Source organism: Vitis riparia, chromosome 17, assembly GCF_004353265.1.
Source record: "Vitis riparia cultivar Riparia Gloire de Montpellier isolate 1030 chromosome 17, EGFV_Vit.rip_1.0, whole genome shotgun sequence".
NCBI lineage: Eukaryota > Viridiplantae > Streptophyta > Magnoliopsida > Vitales > Vitaceae > Vitis > Vitis riparia.
Window position 1 is genome coordinate 1,619,559 of NC_048447.1, and position 24,423 is coordinate 1,643,981.

A 24,423-nucleotide genomic window follows, 5' to 3' on the forward strand; every position below is an offset into this window, starting at 1 on the left:
AACACATGCAGGTGTATCTTGTTGCCTCTTGGTTGTGCATGATATTTGATTTTTGAATCTCCTATGGACTGCAACAAGGAAGAGGCCTTGAGAGTCAAAGTAATTGCAGAAAAGAAGATGGCAATGTAGATGCGGGAAGTAAGAAAGGTGTTAAAATGTCAGAGTCCGATGCAGATGAACCCAGGAAGTCAGGATCTTCAAGAAGAAACACAAGCAGGAAAAAGAAAATTTGCCTATGGAATCCAGTGAAAGTTGCCGAACTTCAAGTAGTGAAGATGCTAAAGAAGCTGTTGTTGCTCAAGAAAAGGTGTCGTTCCTTCTGGAGAAAATTCTGAATTTAATATAGGATATCAAACCAGGGGCAGATGAGGCAACCATTGGGTGAAGGTTTGGAAAGTTGGCGTGGTTTCTATCAAAGTATTCGGCCAACTCAGATGAGATTGTCATTGAATATTAACATGTCCTCGACCGCTTTTATTGAGCCCTTACCTGTCATTGATTTTGTGACACAACTTTTGAATCGGGATGTTTCTTCTCGACCATTAACTGATCTGATAGTGTAAAGATTAAGAAGGCTCTCAGTGGAGCCCAAGTTGAAGTTACTCGTCGGGGCTTAACATCACAAGCAACACGTGAATTGACTTTTCCTGTTGATGATAGAGGAACCATGAAATTTGTCGTTGAGTACTTCTATGAAACATATGGGTTTGTCATTCAGCATTCTCAATGGCTGTCAAGAGATCCTTCTATCCCCACCAACAGTGCCTTGGATGTTTCGTCCGCTGAATTATGATGCGTGCTGCACTTTTCCATTTTTGGATATGCTAGTGGAACATAGGAAGTATGGTGGGATGGATTCAAACACTACTCGGGCAGCAGAGAAAGAGCCAGCAGCCACAGCCACAGCCACAGCCGCACCTCCCTCTCTTTCTCCGTTGACGTCACCATGGGTCGTATGCACAATCGAGATTGATGTTATTCTTTGTGATTCTCACGACATTGCTTAGGTTAAAAGCGTTACTGGAAGCAATATCTTGCGCGTTCTCCAGGGTCATGGTCTTGCTCCTGAAGTTCCTAAGGATTTATACCATCTTATTAAGAAGGCTGCTACTAGTCTACAAACTCCTAATCAAACGCTTGGACGCCATTGAAGAAAATGGTGTCGAACGGTTCCCTACTGATGTATGTTACGATGACAAGTGGGTGTCATTAATTTGGCAAATTGACTTTGCATGGGCTGTAGAGAATGATGCGAAGAAGCAGAAGGTTATGGTATGATCAAGGACTCAGAATCTCTATGCAAATATCTGCTTGATAAGGCATAGGTCTGGTCCCAGGAAGCTTTCGGGGATGGCAAATGCATCCGCATCTCCTGCACTACATCTATGTCAAATTTGCATGCAGCTTGCAAGTCTCCATGGACTTGCTATAGTAGACCTATCCTGCAATCTTTTGACTGGTCCCATACCCGAAAAGCTCAGCAACTTACCAAGCTTACTACTTATGAATATGTCATTCAACGAGGTCTCTGGTTCAATTCCTTTAGAAAAGATTTTCAGAATGATGGGTAGTAGTGCTTTTGTTGGCAATTCAAAGTTATGTGGAGAACCTTTGAAACCATGTGCTGATTCTGAGGGAATTCAGCGTGGATTCGAACTGGAGAGCAGGAGCAAAGACAAGCTTAAATGGGTTTTTCTACTCTAAGCGGAGACGCTTTTATACAAATGATGAGAAGAGGACCCCACTCTGCATGGTTTGCATGGCCACTTTTAGGCCACATGTCTTTCTGCCTTTGTTTCATCTTTGTTTTTTTTTTAAATAATCCTTCAAATCCCAGTTTTCAAATAGTTTTCCAATTTCTAGATTTCCAAATAATTTTAACTTTTCAAATCTTCATCCTTAGTTTTTTTTTTTTTTTTTAGGCTTCAAAATACCAATTTTAATAAAATTTTGCCGCCATTTTCCTTCCGGCAAGCCACCTTCAAATTTTATTTGATTTTTAAAAACGTTTTAAAATAATTGTGAATTTATTTTCGTAATTCTTAATTATAGAATTTATGAAATTAATTCACTAAAAAATAAACGGGCTTTGGTGGGAGCCCCACATATGTGACTGATTGATTTGATTTGATTATGATACATGATTGATTTATCCTGCTCTATGACATGTTCGAAATTATTTCTTAATTGTGCACTAACCCTCCTCTTGATAGCGCATATTGGTTCGCCACCCAGGTACGTATTTTCTCGTATCATGGTCACTCCTTATGCTTGTTTCTAATTCTCATACATGCATGATCAATTTGAATATTCGTTGACTTTCTCATTGGTTGCCATGTCAGCTTCATTTTATTAGTAGAGACCCAACTTTAGGGACTTAGAGGGGTGCTACGGTCTTTACCGTACCTTCCCGATAAGTAACCTGACCCCCGAACCTGATCCGGTTTTTCGTAGATCACCTTTTCCAAATAAGGAGTCACACTTAGGGTTTTTATTTCTTATTTTGTTTACCCTTTTAAAAATAAAACAAAAATAAGTGGCGACTCCAAGTCATTTCTTTTTAATAAATAAAAATTATTTTCAAATAAAAATCGAGCTCGTCATCGAGTGGGAAACGCATGAGCCGAAGTGCGGGGTCCACAATAAGTTTATTAGTTTTCATTCAATTTTCTTCATATCTTTGTGGCTTAATCAACTTTTCAATGCAATTGTATGATTTAGATTGGAGAAATTTGGTTTTCACACCAACAATTGGAAAGATATAATATAGTATAACAACCAATGGACTCTCTTACTTAAAACTATATAAATTAGATTATAATAGAAATATTGTTTTAGAAAAAGATAATATGTTGATTTTTTAGCTAGCCTAGACTCTGGAAAATAATGGATATTCATTAGTAAATTTTCCCTATTTCTCCCCTTCATTTTCCATATCTTTATAACTCTAAGATAAGGATAGGCATAACTTATATGGGCTTGAAAATAAAATTTCTTACATACCAATTTTAAAATAAGTTTTCTTAGGTTGTGATCTATGTTTTCCTAGGTTTTTGAACAAAAAAAATGTTTGGTTTTTTTTGTTTGGACATCTAAATATTCTATGGTATTTTTAGGATCTCACTAAACTAGCTAACTTGTCTAATTAGCCACATAGGGGTATACTTCAAAATAAAAGGAGCAATTATGTTTGATTCTCACAAAACTTTTTTGTGGCAAATGATCTCTTAAGTAAGCAATGCCAATCAACATTCAGTAAGGTGGTTATTTGACCTTTCTAGAAAATCTTTCTATCTAGTTAATTTCTTCTTTCTTTTACTATCATTTCCTTGTGATAAAATTAAGTAATATATTTTGTGAAAAGAGTAAAATCTTATGATGATTTTTTTTGTTTATTTTCATCAAGAATGCTACTGAAAGATAATAATATGCTATTAATTTACATTTAGTTAAGGTTTGTTTATGGTGAGCTCTTTGTAGAAACATTAATTGAATAACAACTTCAAGCTTTAGGCTAACATTTACTTTGCGAGATTGGTGCTCAGGTTAAGTTGGGCAATGTGCAATAGCTCCAATTTTGACGGTCCACAAAATCATGTATGGGTAGGTTCTTTTTATTGTATACAACCTATAGATTTTTGGATATCTTGGGTTGTTATTTATATCCTTTTGTATATATTTGATGAGAATGCGAGATCATGTATGGGTTCTTCTCATCATGTATAGTTGTTAGGTTTTTGGATATATTTGGATACGTGTTTATATTATTTTTTTATGATGTATTCATGCAATTGAAATTACTTTATGTATGTATATATATATATTTGATGAGAATGCGAGATCATGTGTGGGTTCTTCTCATCATGAATGGTTGTTAGGTTTTTTGGATATATTTGGATACATGTTTATATTATATATTTTTTATGATGTATTCATGCAATTGTTGAGGATATAAAAAGTTAATATTTGAATTTGGCAATAGATGCAATGTTGACATATATCAAACTTAACCTTGATAGAAGTATAAGTCATTCTTGACATAATTTGAATTAACCTTGACATTTGTTTGACTCAACCTTGACATATTTTGAATTTAAGTTTTATATAAAAGCAAGTCAACTTAACTTACGATTAAAGAACCTTATCATATGTTGAATGTAACCTTTATATGTCCTACTAACAAGATTTCATCATTGGAAAAAATAAAGACAACTTGACATCTATATATGTTAAGCTATCTTTAAACTTTTCTTTCATGACATAGGCAGAGATGAATATTAATGTACTTGATAGATACACCTTACTTTGACAATAAAAAATTGTCAACAAAAACCTTTTTTTTTTTTTTTTTTTTTTGGTGAAGAGCTTTTGTTTTGAGGCTAATTTGATTGTATGTTTTCAATTTAAAAGTTGTTTAAACCTATAAGATATTAGTTTTTCATTATTTCTTACTTTACTTTTCAGGATGAAGTGAGCTAGAGACCATAAAATAGGCAAGTTAGAAAAGACTCATCTAGACTTCAGCTGATCACTTGCTTATGGGCTTTTTCTTCTTTTTCTTTTCTTTGACTTAGTTAATGCACATGTGGGTTGACTTCGAGATCACCTTTGTGTTTTCTTGTTGAGGTGAGGTAAATGGGATGACTTTCAAGGGTGTGTATGATTTGCAAATAGCTAAGGTGTTTTGGAATACTTGATTCATGAGTACCTAAGTTTGCTTTTCGAGATAAGAGTTGTAGTCTAAATATTGAACCTAACTTTCTGCATTTCCATCCTAACTCTTAATCTCCTATATTTAGGTAGAGCCAAGAACCTGAATTAGTGCTTAGTCCTTGAAGGGTGGAAAAATTAAGCGTGGAGATATCTTCTTCAGACAAGTGGATCCTCAAATTCAATGTTGTTCTATTACAGATAAAGAGAGAGAAACACTAAGTTTGTTGACAAAAAAGGGTAACCATTTCAAGTTGGAGAGCTTTCTCAATCCTTAGGAAGATTTCCAATCAACTAGTTAAGAGTAGAGCTAAAAAAATAGTTAGGTTACTGAGATTGACAATGGCATTAGAGAACCTTCAATTTGGAACATTCCTTGGTCATTGAAGCCTGATATGAGAACCTTCAATTTGGAACATTCCTTGGTCATTAAATTTATTATAGGAGGAGAAATCCATAAGCCTAATGAAAAGGAAAATTGCCCATTGAATGGTGTCTTGGCTAACATAAAAATTCCAAGAAGATAAAGAAAATGGTATTGTTGAGGGATTAGTTGCTAGATGCAAATCGAAAAACAAAGATTCCTAGATGAAATTTATCTAGGTGTATGTCAAAGGGAAAGCTCAAGTATGCTTCATGAGCCTTGATAGAACAAAGAAAGCAAAGGATGTTCCTGAATTAAAGAAAAACCTTTTTTGGAATGCCTTGTCTATACATTTGACATTAAAAATTTCATAGGGATCTTTAGTAGTCATGAAAAGATCTAGAGTGGAGATGATAATAAACCTCAAAAGTCCTTCAAAACAAAAATTGTAATACCAAGGCATGCTAGTGCCTATAACCCGTGATTTGCTTCTCATTTCTACAACACTAGCTTTCTTGGTTTGGCTCTCCAATGGTGTTAAGGGGCTCATTTCCTTTATAATGCTTTTAATGTAGAAATTAAGTGTTGATAATGACACATCCAACCTCCAAATCCTTTATAGCAGATTCAAACTTCATTATTGATTTTCCAAAAAATGATTTTAGACTTTCCCATAGACAACTCCTAATGAAGATAATAAATTTTTTAAAGTAGTTTAGAGAATAGAATAAGAACAAAGAAAAGAGAATGATTATTTTTCTGAATAAACTTCTTTATTTGAAAAATATGTTGTGAAATATACAATAGAGAGCTCAAGCAACAATGTTAATATGGAAACGACTTCAATGGAAGATGACCTATCCTTCTTTTGGTTGGGAAGAGGTATTTAGAAACTTCTTAATCTCATGAACTTTCAATGAAATTGCCTTCTTTTGTAGGTTTCTTCCTTTGTAGGCTTTAGTGCAAAGTAACAACATTACAATTTCTCATTTCTAATGTCTTGTGGTGGGATAAGCTTTTTTGTAGGTTTGTGTAGATCTTTTTCGAGTGATAGGTTTTCCTTGAGTTATGCATAGGTAATGCAGTTGAGAGGTACATTTTTTTTTAATGTGAGGTGAATAAACCTTTTAAGCCCTTCATTATTGTTGACATTGGATTTTCTTTATTTTTTTTATGCTAGTAAGTTCTAGGGACGGTGGTTGTGTATCTTGTTTCGCATTGTAGCATTACTTACACTCTAACAATAAGGGCACTCACAACTTTATTTGAACTATTCATTGTGTTACTTATTACCTATCAAACATAACTTACTCTACACAACAATAAGCCAATTGACAATAAACTAGTTTGGGATTGAGCCTAAGGCCATAAACTTGATAAGGTATTTGATGTTTCAACTTGATATTGCAATTTGAGTATTCACCTTGAGGATGTGAGCAAATCACATTTTATCTAAATTTGGATATGAGATTAGGAACGGGCTTTGAAGAGGGCAAAAAGAAGTTGTTCGATCTACTTTTCTCACTTTCTCAATAATCTAATCTCTCTTCTCTATTTGTGAAGGCTAAACTGCAAAAGGAGTGAAATTGTGAAAGTAAAAAAATGAATTAGAGTCCTTTCCATTTAAATGCCATCATTTTAAGCATTTGGAAAAAAAAAAAAAAAAAAAGATCAAATGGACCAAATAGTTTTTCCAAAAATGCCCTATTCAAATGAGTTATTGGTTTGATCATTTGATGACCACTTTCATCTATTTAGTGCTAAATGTGTTGATGAAGCTATTTGAACTAGGAAGGGAATTGGGTCATGGTTTCCTTGGGTTTTTAAAACATTATTGTCAATAACAAAAATGCTATAAACTAGAATCATTTTAACTAGAATCACCATCAAATAACATTAAGAGTGTGCTTGAGAGTGCTTTTAGAAAGTGTTTATAACATTTTTTACACTTGAATAATAAAAAATTTTAAATACTAAAAATATTAAAAGTACTTCATAAAATCGTTACCAAACGGGTTCTAAAAGTCAATTTAGAAGTGATTTTGAAAGGGTTAAAAACACTTCACTTTTAAATACCTAAGAATCACTTTTTAGTGATTCTTTAACAATCACTTGGTAAAGTGATTCCTCGACAATCACTTGATAAGGCCTTGTTTGGGATAATTTTTTTGTGTTTAGCTTTAGCTAGAAGCTAAAGCAAAAACCAAAATTATAATTTTTAAATCACAGTACTAATATTATATAACTTTTATTAAATATGAAAATTTTATTTTATAAATTAAAATAATACTTATACAAGAGGTAATATTTTTCTTGTTTCTATATTAAATTTTATTTGTAATTCATAAACTTTTTGAATAAAATTAGTCATATAAACATAATAGTTGTTATTAAGCATAAATAAGACCATTTAACTCCTCAAAAGCCAATCCAAATATAGGTAAAGTAATTTCACTTTTTTTAAAAATAAATTTTTTTTATCAATATATTATCTTCTTGAAAAGCATTTTTAGGAAGTGCTCCTCTTAAAAGTGTTACATACTAAGATTGTGTTTGATTCTCCGAAAAAATATTAAGGAAAGAAAAAAAAAAGGGAAATAATTTTTTTCATATTTGGTTGTCTTATGAAAAATATAAAAGAAAATAAAATATAATTAAATTAATTAAAATTTTATGTATGTTTAAATGATTTAATCTTTAGATTGATGATATAAAATAAATAAAATAAGTTTGAAGTAACAAATAAAAATAATTTATTGACTTTTAATCTATTTTTTATTTTTATTTTACATTTTTTTTCCTTCTACTTTTCATTTGTATTTTCTTTCCCTTGCATTTTCTTTTAGATTTTTCGGGAACCAAACATAGCCTAAAATTATTTAATTAAAATCAATCTCAAATAGTTTCTAATTAATTTTCAAAAAATCAATTATTCTAAAAGTGATAAGGATTAAAAGAGCTATTATAAAAATCACTTCCAAATTGGACCCCCCTCTCTAAAATTCCCACATTATATTTTGGAAATGAATAACACTCTAGGTCTAGATTATCATCAGACGGTTAACAGTGAGGCCTCACTATCCTACGTCTCAATGTGAAGTATACCACAAGAAAAGAAGTCGTCCTGAAAAGAAATCTCGTCCGACCACGTGTCTAAGGACCACAACTATCCGCCGTCGGATCACCACCCATCCACACATCCTTCAAGGCACCTATATAAAAGACGAAGCGCCGTTGAGAATGGCCCGAAGCTCTCTCAATCACTGCTATCCACCCAAACCCTAGCTCTAACCCTACCCAAGGTATAAGCTTCAAAGCTCCACTTCACCTCTTTCTGGTTCTTTCGCTTTCTAGGGTTAAGGGTTTTTTCAGGGTTTAAGGTTTTGATGCTGTCGATTTGAAATTTATTTATCTGTGGGGGAGGTTTTTAGGGTTTTGGTTTTGACTTAGGGTTCTTGATCTGTATTTTTTTTGTTCCTGTTTTTAATTATTTATTTGGAATGTGTTTTGTTTTTTCTTCCCTCATAATGAGTAATCGAGAAGGAGGGGTTTTGATTTATCTTCCTTCTCTTTTTGCTGCACTTTCTTGGCACCCAAACGGGTATTTTTTGGTTTTTCGCTGATGGTTGTTGGGTTTTGATGCTTGTATCTGATTACTTGGTGTTTGAAGTGAGTGTATAGTACACAAGCACAATGTCAATTTCTGTTGAAATTTAGAATAAAATATGTAGACAGATTAACTTTGATATTGATACCAGGTTTCTACTAACTCTCTTATGGGAATTTCTTACCTTCTTAAATTATTGTTTGTCTCTGAATTGAAATGCATATGTACACTGAATGTTCATTTTCCAGCATAAATGCATCTGGGCATTCGGTAATGTTGCAAAATAGTTCATAGGCTATTTTTTCTCTTAGTATCATATTCATAATTGGGTTACTTGTGATATCCACCAAAAAAATATTCCTGCAATGTAGGCAGTCTCATTCCATTATCTAACAGCATAAAATTTCTATACTTGTCATAATTATTGGTGATGGAACCTGGGTGACATTCTTTTGTGTTGGAATCACTCATAGTTGTTGCTAAAGGGTTGCTGGGATTCTTGATAGCTTTTGGGATATTGAGCATGGATATGCATGCTGGTTTTTATCTGGGCATGGTATCTTTATGTAAAAAAATAGTGGGCTCCCAATTATTTCATGGTTTTGACTTCTTCCAGAACACTTCAAAGTAGTGTGCATTTTTTTCCCCTTTTAATTGGTTGGTTGGCAGCTAATTAAAAGAGTACTATGGATTACCCTTCTTGATCAGCATCCATGCTGAGAACTATTTTGGTTGTTGACTGTTTTTGGCCTTGTTTCGTGATTGTTTTTGAAAAGAGTTTTTTTTTTTTTTTTTTTTTTTTTTTTTTTTTTTTTTTATAAAAAAAGGAAAACACAAAAAATAATGGACAGTTTTCTATTCTTTCAGAGAACATCTTTGGTTCTTTTCACTTGTTTTCAGTGGATTGTTTTAAAAAATAATTATACAAATATGGAGAATGATTAAAAATAAAGAACTACATATACAAGTTATTTTTAAGGTTTCCAAATAGACTTTTGTTTGAAAAAACATTTTCAAAAACTGTTTTTCATAATTGTTTTCAAAAACACTTCTCAGAGAGAGCCTTTGTTTTTCTTATTTGTTTTTTTTGTTTAATTATTATGTTCTAATTGATAATAATTGATTTGTTGCCCATTTAATAATATGGGCATGGCAAACCATTTGGGGTGTTACCCTTTTGGTTCGTTGTACACTTAGCAATTTGAATGCAACAGAACAGAGAGTTAGTGGCCCAAAATTGGCAATAATACCTTTTTTCTCCCTTAATCTTTTGTAGTTGAAACTAACACAAAATTTCAGCTAATAATGATAATGCAGTTGTACATCCTCCTTATTCCATGTTACTGTTTAAATTAATATGATGTATGATCCATTGATGGAAGATATTGGCTGTTTAGCATGAAAATTTATTGTATGTGATGGGTGAGCTTTCCTTACCAACTGTTGAGTGAATTTGGGTTTAGTTGTCTGCAGAGTGCTGTCCATATTTCTTTGCATTTCTTTTTGATTAATTGAAATTACTGCATTTGAAGTATTTCTTGAGTTGTATCTCTCCTGTATATTGTCTGTTTATATGCGTGTATACATATCATTTAATATATAGTTTTTACTTGAACCCTTTTGCATTCAATTTGCCTGTATATTTCATTAGAAGACCTGGATTGCCTTGTATAGTAGAAATTCATTTGTATCCTTACACTTTCCTCTCTTTGTGCAGATGAATAGGGAGAAGCTTATGAAGATGGCTGGTGCAGTTCGCACCGGTGGAAAGGGTAGCATGAGAAGGTGCAAAACCCTGTTCCAGTGTCCCACTTGTCCACTCAATAATTCATTCTTTTATTGGGTTTGGGTTGTTGGGGCGGGGAAGTGGTGGTTTGGTTTATTGGATTGGGTTTTATATTGGTGTTGATGTGGTGTGATTTATACAACTTGGATTCCCCTGCTATACTTGGTTATATGTATTATTATCAACTTTTTTTGTGCTGCAGAAAGAAGAAGGCTGTTCACAAAACAACCACAACTGATGACAAAAGGCTTCAAAGCACCCTAAAGAGAATAGGAGTCAATGCCATACCTGCTATTGAGGAGGTCAACATCTTTAAAGATGATGTGGTTATTCAGTTTTTAAACCCCAAAGGTAAATCTTTCCCAGCTTTGTATTTTGTTTGTATGATTATTACCCTATGGCAGTGACTGCCAACTAAAGCTTTTTCCTTTTTAATTTTAATATTTCAGTTCAAGCCTCTATAGCCGCAAACACTTGGGTTGTTAGTGGATCTCCTCAAACAAAGAGTATGCTTTTCTCCTTCCAATTTCGTTTTAATGTGTTTACCTCCTTTTGATAGGTGGAATGACTGTTGATATCATTTTTTATGCTCCTAGTTTGTATAAGCATTGACATTTTCAATTAAATTTTTTTGGGGGGCTTTCAGAATTGCAGGACATTCTTCCTGGAATTATCAACCAGTTGGGTACGTTCTTCAAGATTACTTTTTCCATTTTCTTATTTTCTTGCCCTTTATCCTTTTTTCTATTTATATTTTTTAAAACTTTTTCAGGACCAGATAACTTGGACAACCTGAGGAAGCTGGCTGAGCAGTTCCAGAAGCAGGTACCTGGTGCAGGTGCTGGTGCAGCAGCAGCCCAAGACGATGATGATGATGAGGTCCCCGATCTTGTTGCTGGGCAGACCTTTGAAGCTGCAGCAGAAGAGGGTCACACTGCTTGAGAGAGTTTTTAGAGGGTTTTGTGCCATTACTTATATTTCCAATTGAGAGTTTTATCCTTTATTTCGTTTAACCAAGTGTTTCATTTTATGCTCTCCTTGTGACACCATAATAGACAGTTGTATGCTCCTGCCTGAAGACTTTACTATTTTCCAAATGCCTGATTTGGTGTTGTCTAGTTACCTTAAAAGCATTTTCTCAGGCCATCCAATTCCTTTTACTTTCATGGTTTTTGCCTTTTATCAGAGGAATTCATTTTCTCCCTTGTTCTCATGGTGATTGCCAGACCTGAAAGCATATATGATATGGTAGTAAAGTGTTTTTGGTGGAAGTGCTTTCCTTAAAAATGTTTATTAAGAGAATAATTTTTCAGATTTTTAAAAATGTTTTTTAAATTTTGTTAATCCCTTATTTTTTTTTCGAAAATAATGTGGAGGAGTCAATGTTAAATGAATTCAAATTTTGAATGAGCGTGGTGGGATCAATAAAAGTGATGTCAATCTGGAATATGACATGATTGAGAGGGCTCGTAAGTTGAGTGGGCATGTCCGGCTTGCGAAGGGACTCGAGGAAAAAGAATGAAATGCTATTTCCAAATGCTTTCTCGGGCAAGCGAAAGGAACTAGGTCGTATGTATTGCTATTAGAACCCCATAAAAGAACTGGAACAGAGGGCTATTAGAACCCACAAAAGAACTGGAATAGAGAGATGGCCAGATTTTATATATGGGAGCCACAAAACGGAGTTGCGAGCAATTAATTTCACATACAGAAATGGCAGTTATGTTTAGAGCTAAGAATTGGTCCTTTATGAGTGGTTAATAATTCCAAATCCACATAATGAATCCTGGGCACAGAGAGAAAACAGAGCAGAAGAGGGTTATTATCTAGGTTATGAAAGAAAGAAAAAGAAGGAACTGTGCCATCAAATACTATTCCAAAGTTGGGGTGAAGTGGATTTCTGATCCAAGCCATGAGCCAAAAGGCAGATTCTGTGAATAAGTAAAAACTAATAGCTTCAGTAGACCGAGTTGATAACAGCTCATTTGTTCTTTCTATGGTGGAAGGCTGTTGGATTCTCTCAGTAGTGGCACCACTGGTGCGTCCTTTTGTTTTTTTTATACAAAGGGTACTTCCCATAATTCCACTACAAATATGTGAAGGTGTCAGTCACTGGCCTTCAGTTTTGCAATGCCAACCCTGTTTCTAGTTGCACTGATGGCTCTGGCCGTTGTCCACAACTCAGCCATGTCTGATGATTTTAACCAACTCTTCCAACCTAACTGGTCTCCAGATCACATTTCCACTGAAGGTGACCAGATTAAACTCACACTGGACACAATTTCTGGTAATCTCCCTCTCTCTCTCTCTCCCTCTCTCCCTCTCTCCCTCTCTCTCTCTCTCTCTCTCTCAGGTGTTGAGAGAGAGTCTCTCTCAGTTTGGCCAATATTTTGAATGGATTTATGCATATATTTTATATGCTCAACTACCATCCATCCTAAAAGTCTACAATTTGTCATTAACCAGTAGTTTAAAACAGTATTAAAGTTCATTTGTTCTTAATTTGTTGAACAGGGTATAGGGTTCATTTGATATATGCAGCAAGTCCATTGCCTGCCTCGCCGCATTACATATAAATGGCTTGTGAATTAGAAGCCAAAACAACTTCTCCTTAGAGTTCAAACGGTTTTAATTAAGTAATCGTTTACTAGAGCTTTGCCTTTTTGAGAAAGAAAAAGGAGGGACTGCTCGATATGAAAAGGTAGGGTCGTAATTTAGTAGGATTGGTTCAAATAAGGATGTTTTGTTAACTTGATATTTAGATGTAAAAGAAATTTTAAAATACTTTGAAGGTGGGGAATAATTAGTCTTTGGATCAAAGACCAAATTAATATTTTATTACCACTTTAGGTTTGTCATTTTACGTTAATTCTTTAGAGAAAGCAAATATAAATAAAGTCAATTATACAAATAAACACAGATAAAACGTGGAAAAACTACCTAGCTATTGTTAGGTGTAAAAAACCATGAGTGGTTTTCCATTGTTAAGTAATCCATTAAATATGAGAAAATCATATATAATTTTACTTGATAAGAGACATTTACTTTCTAACTTGTACTTTTTAGTGGATCCCTCGAAACCTCTTCGAACTTTTGCAATAAGATCTTTAACTTTAGTGAATCTTTAACATTATCAAAACCTTATGTTTTTTCAAATCAAACTCATTTATGGCCGACTTGGACCAAGAGTTTGTACGATCCAAACTTAACTCAAAAGTAAATAGTTATTTAATATTTTTATAATATTTATAATGTATAGTGTGTAGGTGTTATATGATAATATTTATTTTATATTTTAATTAAATTTTAAAGAAAAAATATGTCAAATTTAATTATTTATTTCATTTTTTTATAAAAATGAATATATTTATTTTCACTTTTATATCATTATTTCCAATTAACCTCAAGTAGAACCATGTAACTTACCCAGCCTAAGGTTGAAAAATTGAGACTGAATTGGGCTTGGATTGAACATTAAGACTTGAAAATTGAATCGAGGTTAGTTCAGGTTGAATGCTTATTAACTTAGGTTTCAAATTGCACAGGATGCGGATTTGAATCCAAGAAAAAGTACTTATTTGGAAAAGTGAGTATGCAAGTGAAGCTGGTTGAAGGTGATTCAGCTGGAACAGTCACAGCCTTGTATGTAAGACATCTGAGTCTATCTCTCTCTTATATATATAGAATTGTTTTGGAGATGACATGGGAGGTTGAAATATGTAAGAAAATGATGTGCAGATGGCATCAGAAGGGCTTAACCATGATGAACTAGATTTTGAATTCCTGGGAAATGTGTCTGGAGAACCATACCTTGTTCAGACAAACGTTTATGTGAACGGGACTGGAAATAGAGAGCAGAGGCACACGCTTTGGTTTGATCCCACTGCTGCCTTCCATACCTACTCTTTCCTCTGGAATCGCTATTCCATTCTGTAAGTACTTTCTCCGCTTCTTTGAGCGTGTTTCCCAGCGCTTTCCTAAAATCACTACTAAATGAACTTTTTGAAATGATTTTACGTAAAAAAATATATATTTTTTAAAAGTGTTGTCGACAAAAATGTTATAGGATAAAATTGCTTTCATGAGAAGCAGTCCTAAACGGGCCTTCAAATATCAAATTTTTGTTAGTTTATGTGTCAATGGTAACCAATAGTTTATACAAACAAATTCCTATAAAAGCATAACTAACAAGAACCACTATAAGCTAAAGGCCATTTCATCCCTCTCAACTTTTGCCTTCAATTCTACTCAGATTTCTTGTGGATGAAATCCCAATTCGGGTATTTGCAAACAAGGAAGAAAATGGTGCACCATACCCGAAAACCCAAGCCATGGGGGTCCAGGGCTCGGTGTGGAATGCAGACGACTGGGCCACACAGGGAGGGAGGGTGAAGACCAATTGGAGCCATGCCCCATTTGTCTCAACTTTTAGAGGCTTTGAGATTGATGCTTGTGAGACAGATGATATTGCTAGTAGTAAGTGTGGAAGAGTAGGGGAGTTTTGGTGGGATAAGCCGAGGATGAGTGGGCTCAATAGGCACAAGAGCCACCAACTCAAGTGGGTTCGTAGAAGGCACTTGGTGTATGACTATTGTATGGATAGTGGGAGGTTCTATGAAATGCCTAGGGAGTGCATTGTTTGATCTACCTCTCTTATGATCTCTTCCAATATATTTGAAATAATACGGACTAGGAAAATTCCAAGATATCATATGCTTGCTATGTCAATTTAAAATGTATGACTAAATTTGGACATTTAAATTAAAACTATTGAAGTAATACCAATGTCTTTTTAAATTCAATGATGAGTCATCTAAATGATAATTATATCAAATATTATAAAAATCTTAATCTATCTTCACTAAATGTTAATTTTGTTTTCATATGAGATGATTCAAAAATTGATATTCATGGGAGGGGAGAGATTATCGAGGTATAATAATATCACTTGGATTTCCAGATGAGATTCTCAAAACTTAATCTATTAAGGAAATAAAATCATTCTCAAGGTACAAGACAATATATGTATTTTTGTGATATTAACTTCTTTTATCATATGACACTTTTTTGATATCATATTGAAACGACACTTGTTCAATTCCATAGAAAAATCCTAATATGATACCTAAAATTGCCTTTTCAAAACCATAGAAAAGTGATATCAGATTCTTTAATTAGGTATTTAAAAATATAATTTGGAAATTTAAAATCAATGGAACAACAATTCTACTTTTATTTTTTCCATTCAACCTTTAATTTGCAAGAGAGAGAGAGAGAGAGAAGCATAAATTTGATGGTTGTTAGTGTTAGAGATACCCTATGTTTGAGATTTCTTAAACTTTTGTAAAGTATGTATCTTCAACATTAGACAATTAATAAAAAAAGAGAACACCTTCTCTAAAGCGAGAGAGTTTTGATATCTATTTAGATACTTTTATTATTCAAATTCCTAGAAATTTGTTGAAGTACAAGGAGTAAATTATAGAAATCATCCAAGTATTTTGGTCGTCATCTTAATTTAATCCATTTTATAAAAAATAATGGTAATTCTAAATTATACTCAAAATATTAAATGGGCTTTTTGTTAGAATTTTCTATAAAAATAAATGAAGAAATCCTTCTTGTTGAAGCCTCACGTCACCAGGGTCCTCGTGGCTACTAGATGACGCTCCCTATCAACTAAAGATGATTTCTGGCTCAGTCAATTTTGCAAAAGATGTCCGGACAGAGTGTCCAGACACACCTTCCGATGGTTTGTCAGCCATAGCTCAGAGGATCAATCTGCAACTTTTTTTTCTGAGTCAGATAGCTTACCTTCCTCTTTGCGTAAGGGTCCCTTTTTATAGTGTCAGAAGCTCTGTCCCCCTTTAATGGTGGGAAGACTTTTTGACTTGTCATGATGACACTGAGGCAATGGCAGAATCATCATCATTCTACAGGCGGCTGTCAGAAATCGTGGGAGATGACTTGCCATCATTCCTGTCCTTTCGCTCTGCAGGCGGCGGAATGCGGACTGTGATAGGCTGTCTGAAGTGACTCAGCATGGCCTGCGTTTTACGACCAAGGGTCCGGACAACATGTCCGAATAAGGGAGAGCACCGTCCGGGTAGAGGATTTGAGGGTGCCGTGTGCCCCCCTGAGGGGGACCCGGGTAGAGAGCTGAAGTGCCACGTGTCGCATGGGGGAATGTTGTGTTGGGTTGCCATGTGAGCGTCTGGGGGTGATCCCTACACTTGTAACAAGTACAAGGCAAAATTGGACAATACATTGGGAAAATATGAGTTTTGACCAAAAATAGCCATTTTTTTTAAAACCATAAATAAAACCTAATTATAAAATAATGTACAATCTAGTGCGTTTCTATCACGTAGGCATCCATGTTATAAAATCGTATTGGTGACTACGGTTTTGAACTTTTTTTTTTTTTTTTTAAATGGTCAAAATTGTAATCATCAACCACTACTTTAGTTTTAAACTTAAAACCATAATTGGTGACTATGACTTTAACCATTTAAAAAAAATTAAGACTACAATTAACAATTCTTTAAGTTAAAATCGTGGTTGATGACTATGGTTTTGAACTTGATTTTAAAGTTGTAGTAACCGATTATGGTTTTTACTTAATATATATATATATATCTTATTTCATTTAAAATATTTTAGCTTATAAAAAATAAATTTAATATCATAAATTTATTATATTATTTTATATTTTATATTTATTAATATTAAGTGGTTAATAAACTTATAGGATTATTCTAAAAAATAATAAATGAAATTAAATAATTGGTATTTTTAATTTGATATAAAATATTTTTGTTTAATTTTATTAAAAAAATTTGGCATTACATTTAATAGAAATTAAATATGATAAATTATATTTATTTCAAAAAAATAAATTACGAAATCAAATTTCCATAAAAAACAAATAATATAAAATATTATATTAATTAATTATTTTTTATATACTATAATGTAAGTGGTATATAATATCACATATATATAAGTTCAATTTAAGGTTAAAATTTATCATATTTTTATAATAAAATAAACAATATAATACAAATGAAAATAAACACAAAAAAATGAAAAATGAAAAAACAGTCCTCAATGAGTGCCACATAATGGGGTTTCCTCTTTCTCTGTACCTGTTTACAATACAAAGACATATTTCTCTAATCTATCTATGCATTTTGGAATGTCTCCATTTGTGTAAGTTGAAATGGAGTTGATGAAGGCAAGACTTGATATTTGCATGGACCACAATGTCATCTAGCTTTGTAACATGTGTGAGGGTATGATGCATTGTAGTTTCTATGAGAGGAGGTGTAGGTGATGGTAGGATGGTAGATGGTGGGGCAATCTTTGGTATAGTGATATATGATATGGTGACTTTTAAGATACATGAGATAGGAGATGGTAGAATGACATATGGTGTAATGGTCTCTAGTACAATAACATCTTATATAATGGCCTCTAGGAAAAGAGATATAGGTCATGATGGTGAGGTACACTCTAGGAGAAAAGTTAGAGGTCATGGTAGATTAGTAGATGGTGGGGCGATCTTTAGTGCAGTGACATAAAATATAATGGCCTTTATGAGAGGAAATAGATGTGATATTAAGGTGGTAAATGGTGAGGTGGTATGTGATATGACATGCTCTAGGTGAGAAGGTTTAGGTGAAGGTGATGGTAGGGGTGAAGAGGGAAGTGTGGAAGCTTAAGGTGCAAATGGGGTTGTAGACCCCCTCTCAGAAACCGGAAGATTTTAGTTTTTTTAGGATTTTTATAGCATTGGAGGAATGCTATTTCATGACCCGGAGGAGCTGGCAACACACTAGGGATAAGTGGGGGGCCCTCTTTTCTCTACACCCGGAAAATCCAGCATGGAGATGGCAGGGGGCCATGCTGGTGGAAGTCAAAGACGCCATGCTGGCTGATGGAGGGAATAGTGGAGCTGGTAGTGGCTTCTAGAGGAAGATAGAAACAGGAGTTAGGGGTGATGTTCGGGAGGAGGAGAGCTGGGGGGTTTTGGTGATTTTTGGAAGGAGAGGGAAGAGATTACGGGGGGAAGCTAGAACACAGAGAGTGACTCGAGGGAGAGGAACTTTGAGGGAACAGAGGAGAGGGTTTTTGCAGCGCACCAGGAACCAAGTGACTCTGCTCCAAGGGATTCATTCAGGTTTGATTATCTCCTACTTGAGGTTCTTCACTTTTACTGTCACCTTCTATTCATTTCTAATGTTTGGGGTCCTTATTTTTTGGCTGTCTAAGATGTTAAGTTTGCTTTTCATTATTTTGTTTGCCTAACCCCTGTTTTCCCTTGTATGAGTTGCATGAGGGCTATGCTGCGCATGAGTTGTATGATGATTGTGTTATCTGTTTGCCTTTTGAGATTCATTCAGATTTTCCCACCAGTTTTCCTTAGCTTCTTGGTTTTCATGAAATGGAGTTGGGTTTTAATGGTATTATCCTCCTTTATGCATGCTTTGCCTCACTTCATGGTATCCTCTGTTTCTGGTTCTTTTTGGGTGATTAAATGCCATCTTCTGGTTTAACTGTTCGTATGAGGCTGTATTTGGGAAGGCTTGACGTCAAAATTTTTGGAGATATGGTCATGTTGTACATTAGGTGAGTTGAAAGTTAACTGGTAAGTATGGCCTGGAGGAGATCCGCTCTTAACAGGAAGTTGTGTTGCTTCTCTTGATTTTGAAGACGAAAATAATATAGTTCAGTGAAGAAGTCCATTTCGATGTCATCTCCGCTCCGATCAGATGTTGGAGGAACCTCTCCGGATTGATGATAGAACGCTTCTTTCCCAAATGTCTGAACTCTGGGTACAGAAGGAGTTCCGTGACGTTTTGCCAAGAAATTGGCTAACGTGCTGCCTTTAATTCAAAGGAATGGGGTCCCTTTGACTTGGTGTTATGAAAGGATGTAAAGTTTGGTGAGTCAAGTTGAGACAGCTTGTGGGGTTTTAGAGAGAAGTTAGAGAGAAAAAGATTCTGAAGAGACCAGCGTTTATATTTGTGTTTGCGTGTGGAGATCATGGCTGCCCACCACCACTGCTAGCTAACCAGAGAAGCTAAGAGAGAGAAGGAAAGAAGCTGAGCCAAGTTCTGGTTTTTGGGCTTGGCGTTTTCAAACTGATAGAAGGAGTTCAGATGAGGTGTAATTTGCTCATCGGTTGCTGTCTTTGGATGAGTTGAAGATCGGGACCGGTTTGTTGAAATCCATGGTTGCATCGGTTAATGTAGTTGTGGTTTCTTGTGAATGGGTTGAGTACCCAGTATATGCATGGATTATTGGTGAGATCCCTGCTGGAAATGAGTCACTCTCTTCCACGACCTTGTGGAGTCTCCTGCTCTTCCTTTTGAAAGGCACCCTGCCTTATATCCATGCAAATTCCCTATGCATATATATCCTATCCTACATGCATCACCATGCCCCGTCTTCATACTTATTCTTTTCCTCACCACCCCACCTTCATTATTTCATACCCATACCATTTTCGCTCTCCACCATGCCACTAACTCCATGCAAATCACAAACCACACATACCCGTCCATATCTTTCTCTCTCTTCACCACCATGCTCATTATCCCACCACCTTTTCTCTCTCCTGGTGTCACTAATCCATCATTTGCATCCTTTTCCCTCATACAAACCCATTTCCTTCTTTTCATTATATCACCATGTTCATCCTCTTCCATCTTTAATCCCGTGCATGCAAGGACCTCCCCAAACCCACCTACAAGCCCTCCATTGAAGTCCATTTTCTGCCATGCCTAAGCTCCATGTGGAATAATTCCATGCTTGAGACGTCACGCCCAGCTCATAGTTCTCCGGATACCCATACCCATTGAAGCACGGCCCTCATGCCTTTCACGTTCATTCCCGCCATGTTTGCATGGCCATGCATGTCCATGCATGCTTATGCCACTCCCCAAGACCTTAGTCCCCCATGCACCATTCATCACACCCACCTTCTTACACCCATACCTCACCCCCCATGCATGACATCCCATTCCCGTTTCTCACTCGCATGGTTTCTCTCTCTCTACACCACAGCCTCACCTCTCATGCACCCATGCTTATTACCTTTCATCATCCCCATGCTCATATCCTCATCGTTCATGCTCACCATACCCCAAAATCACCCATATCCTTCAATACCCATCCTTCATGTTCCTCCATACCCACATTATACCCATGTCCCCGTCCGTCACCTCATCATACCTCTACCATTCATTTCCCCTCCACCCTACTCATGCATGCAGCTATGGCTACTCTCCATACTTCCCACACCCATAATACCCACGTTTCCTATTTCTTTCCCTCACCACCCCACCTTCATCATCTCCATACCCGTCACTACCCTTTCTCTCTTTTCACCTTACCGCATACCCATTTTCTAAGTCATCTCAAATCCATTCCTCCCCTTGATGGATGGTAATAAGTGTCCATATTATCGCCCATTACTCCTCCTTCAAACTACCTGCATCCCATTAAACACCACTCATACCCATTCCTCATTGCTCACTTCTCATTCCGCCACCTTTCCTCTCTCTTACCACACCAAGTGCATGCATGAAGACTCATGTAACTTCCGGCCATATAGCTGTCCATGTTGTGGATGGGAGTGCTCCATTACTTTTGATGTTTTAAAGTGGGTTGATTGAGGAATTTGAGAAAGAAATAAAGCCAGCAAAGCTGTCCTCGAACGACGCCGGCGGCTTGCCGCCGGCGGCGAAGCACCTCCGCCATCACCGGGACGCCAAGCAACCATTGAAGCTCCTTCACTTTCCCTCTCCTTTGATGGCTGGCGGGAAACTTACTGATGCACCTACTCACAGCTGGTGGCCACTGCAAAACCAAGATGCTGCGTTTCCTTCTCGTTTTTCTGCAGCGATATCATCACTCCTTATCCACCTTGTGCTTGTGCTTGCCAGAATGAGAACAACTATGTCATAAGTGATTCAAAGATCACGAGTGAGGTGGAAATGAACGCAAGCAGCCACATCAAAATGACAGCCTCGCAGTGATGGAGCGCCAGGTGGCCAAACCCATGGAGGAGGACATGGGTTCCGCTATGCAGTATCTTCAAGGCAAAGGCTTATGTCTTATGCCCATCTCCCTCGCCCCTGCCATCTCCATCACTACCTGTCACTCCAGGAACCCCATGGTGGCTGCTGCCGCCTCGCTGCCTCCAACATCAACAATGACAGCCACACTAACCCACTCCGACCTAATTCCAACTGAAGAATCCAGGTTCAACACCGTTGCACATGTTCAGCGAATCTGGTGGCTTGAGGGATTCAGTACTACCCGAAGCGAACCGCCGGAACGTGGTAACGTGTTGATTGGAAACGCTTGCCACTGTCATTGCCGTTGAGGGTAATGCGCTGACCATTATATCATTGCTCGAGTCATCAGTGCTTCTGATAATTGAGGCGTCATGCAGCACTGAATCTCCACACCCAGGTTGAGGTTAGATCTTGAGGGACTGCCGAAACTTGCCGGAAAAGATATGACAAGGTGCCTTCATGCAAACTGTAGCGGCAAGTGGGAAAGTCCTTTAAATCCCCAAAGACATGTACTACTGTTTCATGGGCATTTCAAGGTTTTTATGAGAAGGCATTTCTGAATTATGAAAGGCATAAAACACGTGGCGGTGAACCCAGTGTTCCTGTTTCTTCCTTGGCAGAGCACATGAATGTTGAAAATCAGGCTTCAGGATCAGTCAGAGCATGAAGGGATGAACATGAAACTAGATCAGGAAATTCCCATGCTTTTGGTTGAAAGACAAGCCCTTAATGAAGCTATTGTGGGAGAGGAAAATGAACACTGAATTTGCAGTCCATATTGGAATGTCCACTAGCCAATCACCTAAGAGAACGGATGTCTTTGGGTTTGGTTTTCTTTTGTTGGAGTTCCTAGCTGGAATGAGAGCTTCCGGGTTTGACAAAAGTGATTGATAAAAAGGAGCCATGTTTGAGCAGGTAGAAGAAGTTAGAGAGGAAAGGTTATGATTTCTTCAGACCCCTATCAATGATACCTACAGATGGCTATCCCACCTGTGCACTGGACCCACAAGCATGACTCGTTTTGCATGGCCACCCTTAAGCCACACGTCCTCTCTTCCTCTTGTTTATTTATTTATTTCATTATTTACTTATTTTTTTTATTTTATTTCTTCATCTTTGATTTTAAAATAGTTTCTTAAACTCTAGTTTGCAAACAATTTTTCAAATTCCTTTTCTTAAATAATTTCATCTCTTTAATTTTTCGTCCTTAGTTTTTTTCGTTTAGGTTCCAAGAATCCGCTTTTCAATAAAATTCAGCCGCCATTTTCTCTTTGGCGAGCCACTTTCGAATTTTTCATGATTTTAAAACGTTTTGAAATAAGCAAAGAATTAAATTCTGTAATTCCGAATAATGGAATTTATGAAATTAATTCATGCAAAATAAACGAGCTTTTGGTGGGGGCCCCACATATGTGATTTTATGACTGACTGATTGATTAATTGATTTATTCACCATGCTTGTTTGATTTGTTCTGTTCCTTGACATGCGCATAATTTTATCTATTTGTCACTCATTAATCCCGTTTCATGATAGCGCATTCGCGACTGGAGGACCAGGTACGTATCCACTCATATTTTGTTCATTCTTTATACATGTTTTGATTCCCATATGTGCATGATCGCTTCGAGTATTCATTGATTTTCTCATTATTGCCATGTCAGCTTCATTTTATTAGTAGAGACCCGACTTTAGGGACTTAGAGGGGTGCTACGGTCGTTACCGTACCTTCCCAATAAGTAACCTGACCCCCGAACCCGATCCGGTTTCTCGTAGATCACCTTTTCCAAAATAAGGAGTCGCACTTAGGGTTTTCTTTCTTATTTTGTTTACCCTTTTAAAATAAAACAAAATTAAGTGGCGACTCCAAGTCATTTTCCTAATAAAAACAAATCATTTTTCACAAATAAAAATCGAGTTTGCCATCGAGTGGGAAACGCATTGAGCCGAAATGCGGGGTCCACAGGGGTAGATGATGTGGATGCTGTTAACATGGTCTTAGATGGATGCATAGATCATCAAGGCTGTCGACCAGCTTGCCCATTATCTTACCTATCAGAGCCCTTGGCCTTTAATAGGTTGCATCCTAACAGTAGTGGCCGACATAGGTGGTCTCATGGATGAGCCTGATGAAGTAGACAACTCATGGATTGAACATATGTTGTTGGGATTGAGCCTCTAAGAGAGAGACATGATGTAATAAAGTTAGACTTAACTGTCCCCTTGTTATCCCTTTGGTGTATTGACATTGATTTGAGCATTCAACCCATGTCTCTCACATTGTACATGACTTATGTGCATTAAGAGTTGCACATAAGATACATGTCATGAGTTTCTTGTAAGTAGATAAGTTGTCCACAATTGGTTCATGGATTTGGGCAATCCAATAAAAATTGTAGTGCATCACCTCTTAATTAGAGGGATGACTTGTCTTAGCTATTGGGATGAGTTTCCCATGGTAAGTGCACTAAGTGTATGTGATGCACACTAGGCAAGACTAATGGTGAATCATGACGCAAGGGTATCAATTGTCATGATTCACCAAGCTAATATATTGCATGGACTCTTAACCTTGAGAGGATATTGAGTCTATGTCAAAATCAATAGGAGGCTTTGACCTATGGGTGAGACCCTAAAGTGGTCATATATCCCTATGAATAGGGTCACTATTGATGGAGGTTGGTGGCAACAGGTATTCTCTAGAGGCACCATGACATCTTATGGCATTGAGACAGTGTGTTCCCTTGGGTGATCCAAATGACATATGATCATGAAATATGTGGCCACAGTAATTCCTTTAGTGGAATTTAACATATGCTCCTTAGAACTAGAGTATGTCATTTGATCATATAACAAGTGGAATCTGTAACT

At 36.2% G+C, this 24,423-nt stretch overlaps 2 protein-coding genes across 2 annotated transcripts; both read left to right on the forward strand.

Annotated features, from left to right (window-relative positions):
* Positions 1 to 8,276: 8,276 nt before the first annotated feature.
* Positions 8,277 to 11,633, forward strand: LOC117905176 (nascent polypeptide-associated complex subunit beta-like). The gene is made up of 6 exons (XM_034818112.1): positions 8,277 to 8,376; positions 10,399 to 10,466; positions 10,670 to 10,818; positions 10,917 to 10,973; positions 11,114 to 11,152; positions 11,240 to 11,633. Exons 2-6 carry the CDS (start codon positions 10,399 to 10,401, stop codon positions 11,407 to 11,409), a joined length of 483 nt encoding a protein of 160 aa, XP_034674003.1. The 5' UTR covers positions 8,277 to 8,376; the 3' UTR covers positions 11,410 to 11,633.
* Positions 11,634 to 11,855: 222 nt separating this feature from the next.
* Positions 11,856 to 15,173, forward strand: LOC117905017 (xyloglucan endotransglucosylase/hydrolase protein 9-like). The gene is made up of 4 exons (XM_034817873.1): positions 11,856 to 12,754; positions 14,013 to 14,113; positions 14,206 to 14,399; positions 14,720 to 15,173. The coding sequence occupies exons 1-4, from the start codon at positions 12,598 to 12,600 to the stop codon at positions 15,108 to 15,110; spliced, it is 843 nt and encodes a 280-aa protein (XP_034673764.1). The 5' UTR covers positions 11,856 to 12,597; the 3' UTR covers positions 15,111 to 15,173.
* Positions 15,174 to 24,423: the final 9,250 nt, after the last annotated feature.

Excerpts from the sequence above, each read along its gene's own strand:
- LOC117905176 (XM_034818112.1), top strand. The coding sequence starts at position 10,399 with ATGAATAGGGAGAAGCTTATGAAGATGGCTGGTGCAGTTCGCACCGGT. Across the intron at positions 10,819-10,916 it reads TCAGTTTTTAAACCCCAAAG|TTCAAGCCTCTATAGCCGCA; the intron begins GTAAATCTTTCC and ends TTAATATTTCAG. Across the intron at positions 11,153-11,239 it reads TGGAATTATCAACCAGTTGG|GACCAGATAACTTGGACAAC; the intron begins GTACGTTCTTCA and ends AAACTTTTTCAG.
- LOC117905017 (XM_034817873.1), top strand. The coding sequence starts at position 12,598 with ATGCCAACCCTGTTTCTAGTTGCACTGATGGCTCTGGCCGTTGTCCAC. Across the intron at positions 14,114-14,205 it reads GAACAGTCACAGCCTTGTAT|ATGGCATCAGAAGGGCTTAA; the intron begins GTAAGACATCTG and ends AATGATGTGCAG. Across the intron at positions 14,400-14,719 it reads TGGAATCGCTATTCCATTCT|ATTTCTTGTGGATGAAATCC; the intron begins GTAAGTACTTTC and ends AATTCTACTCAG.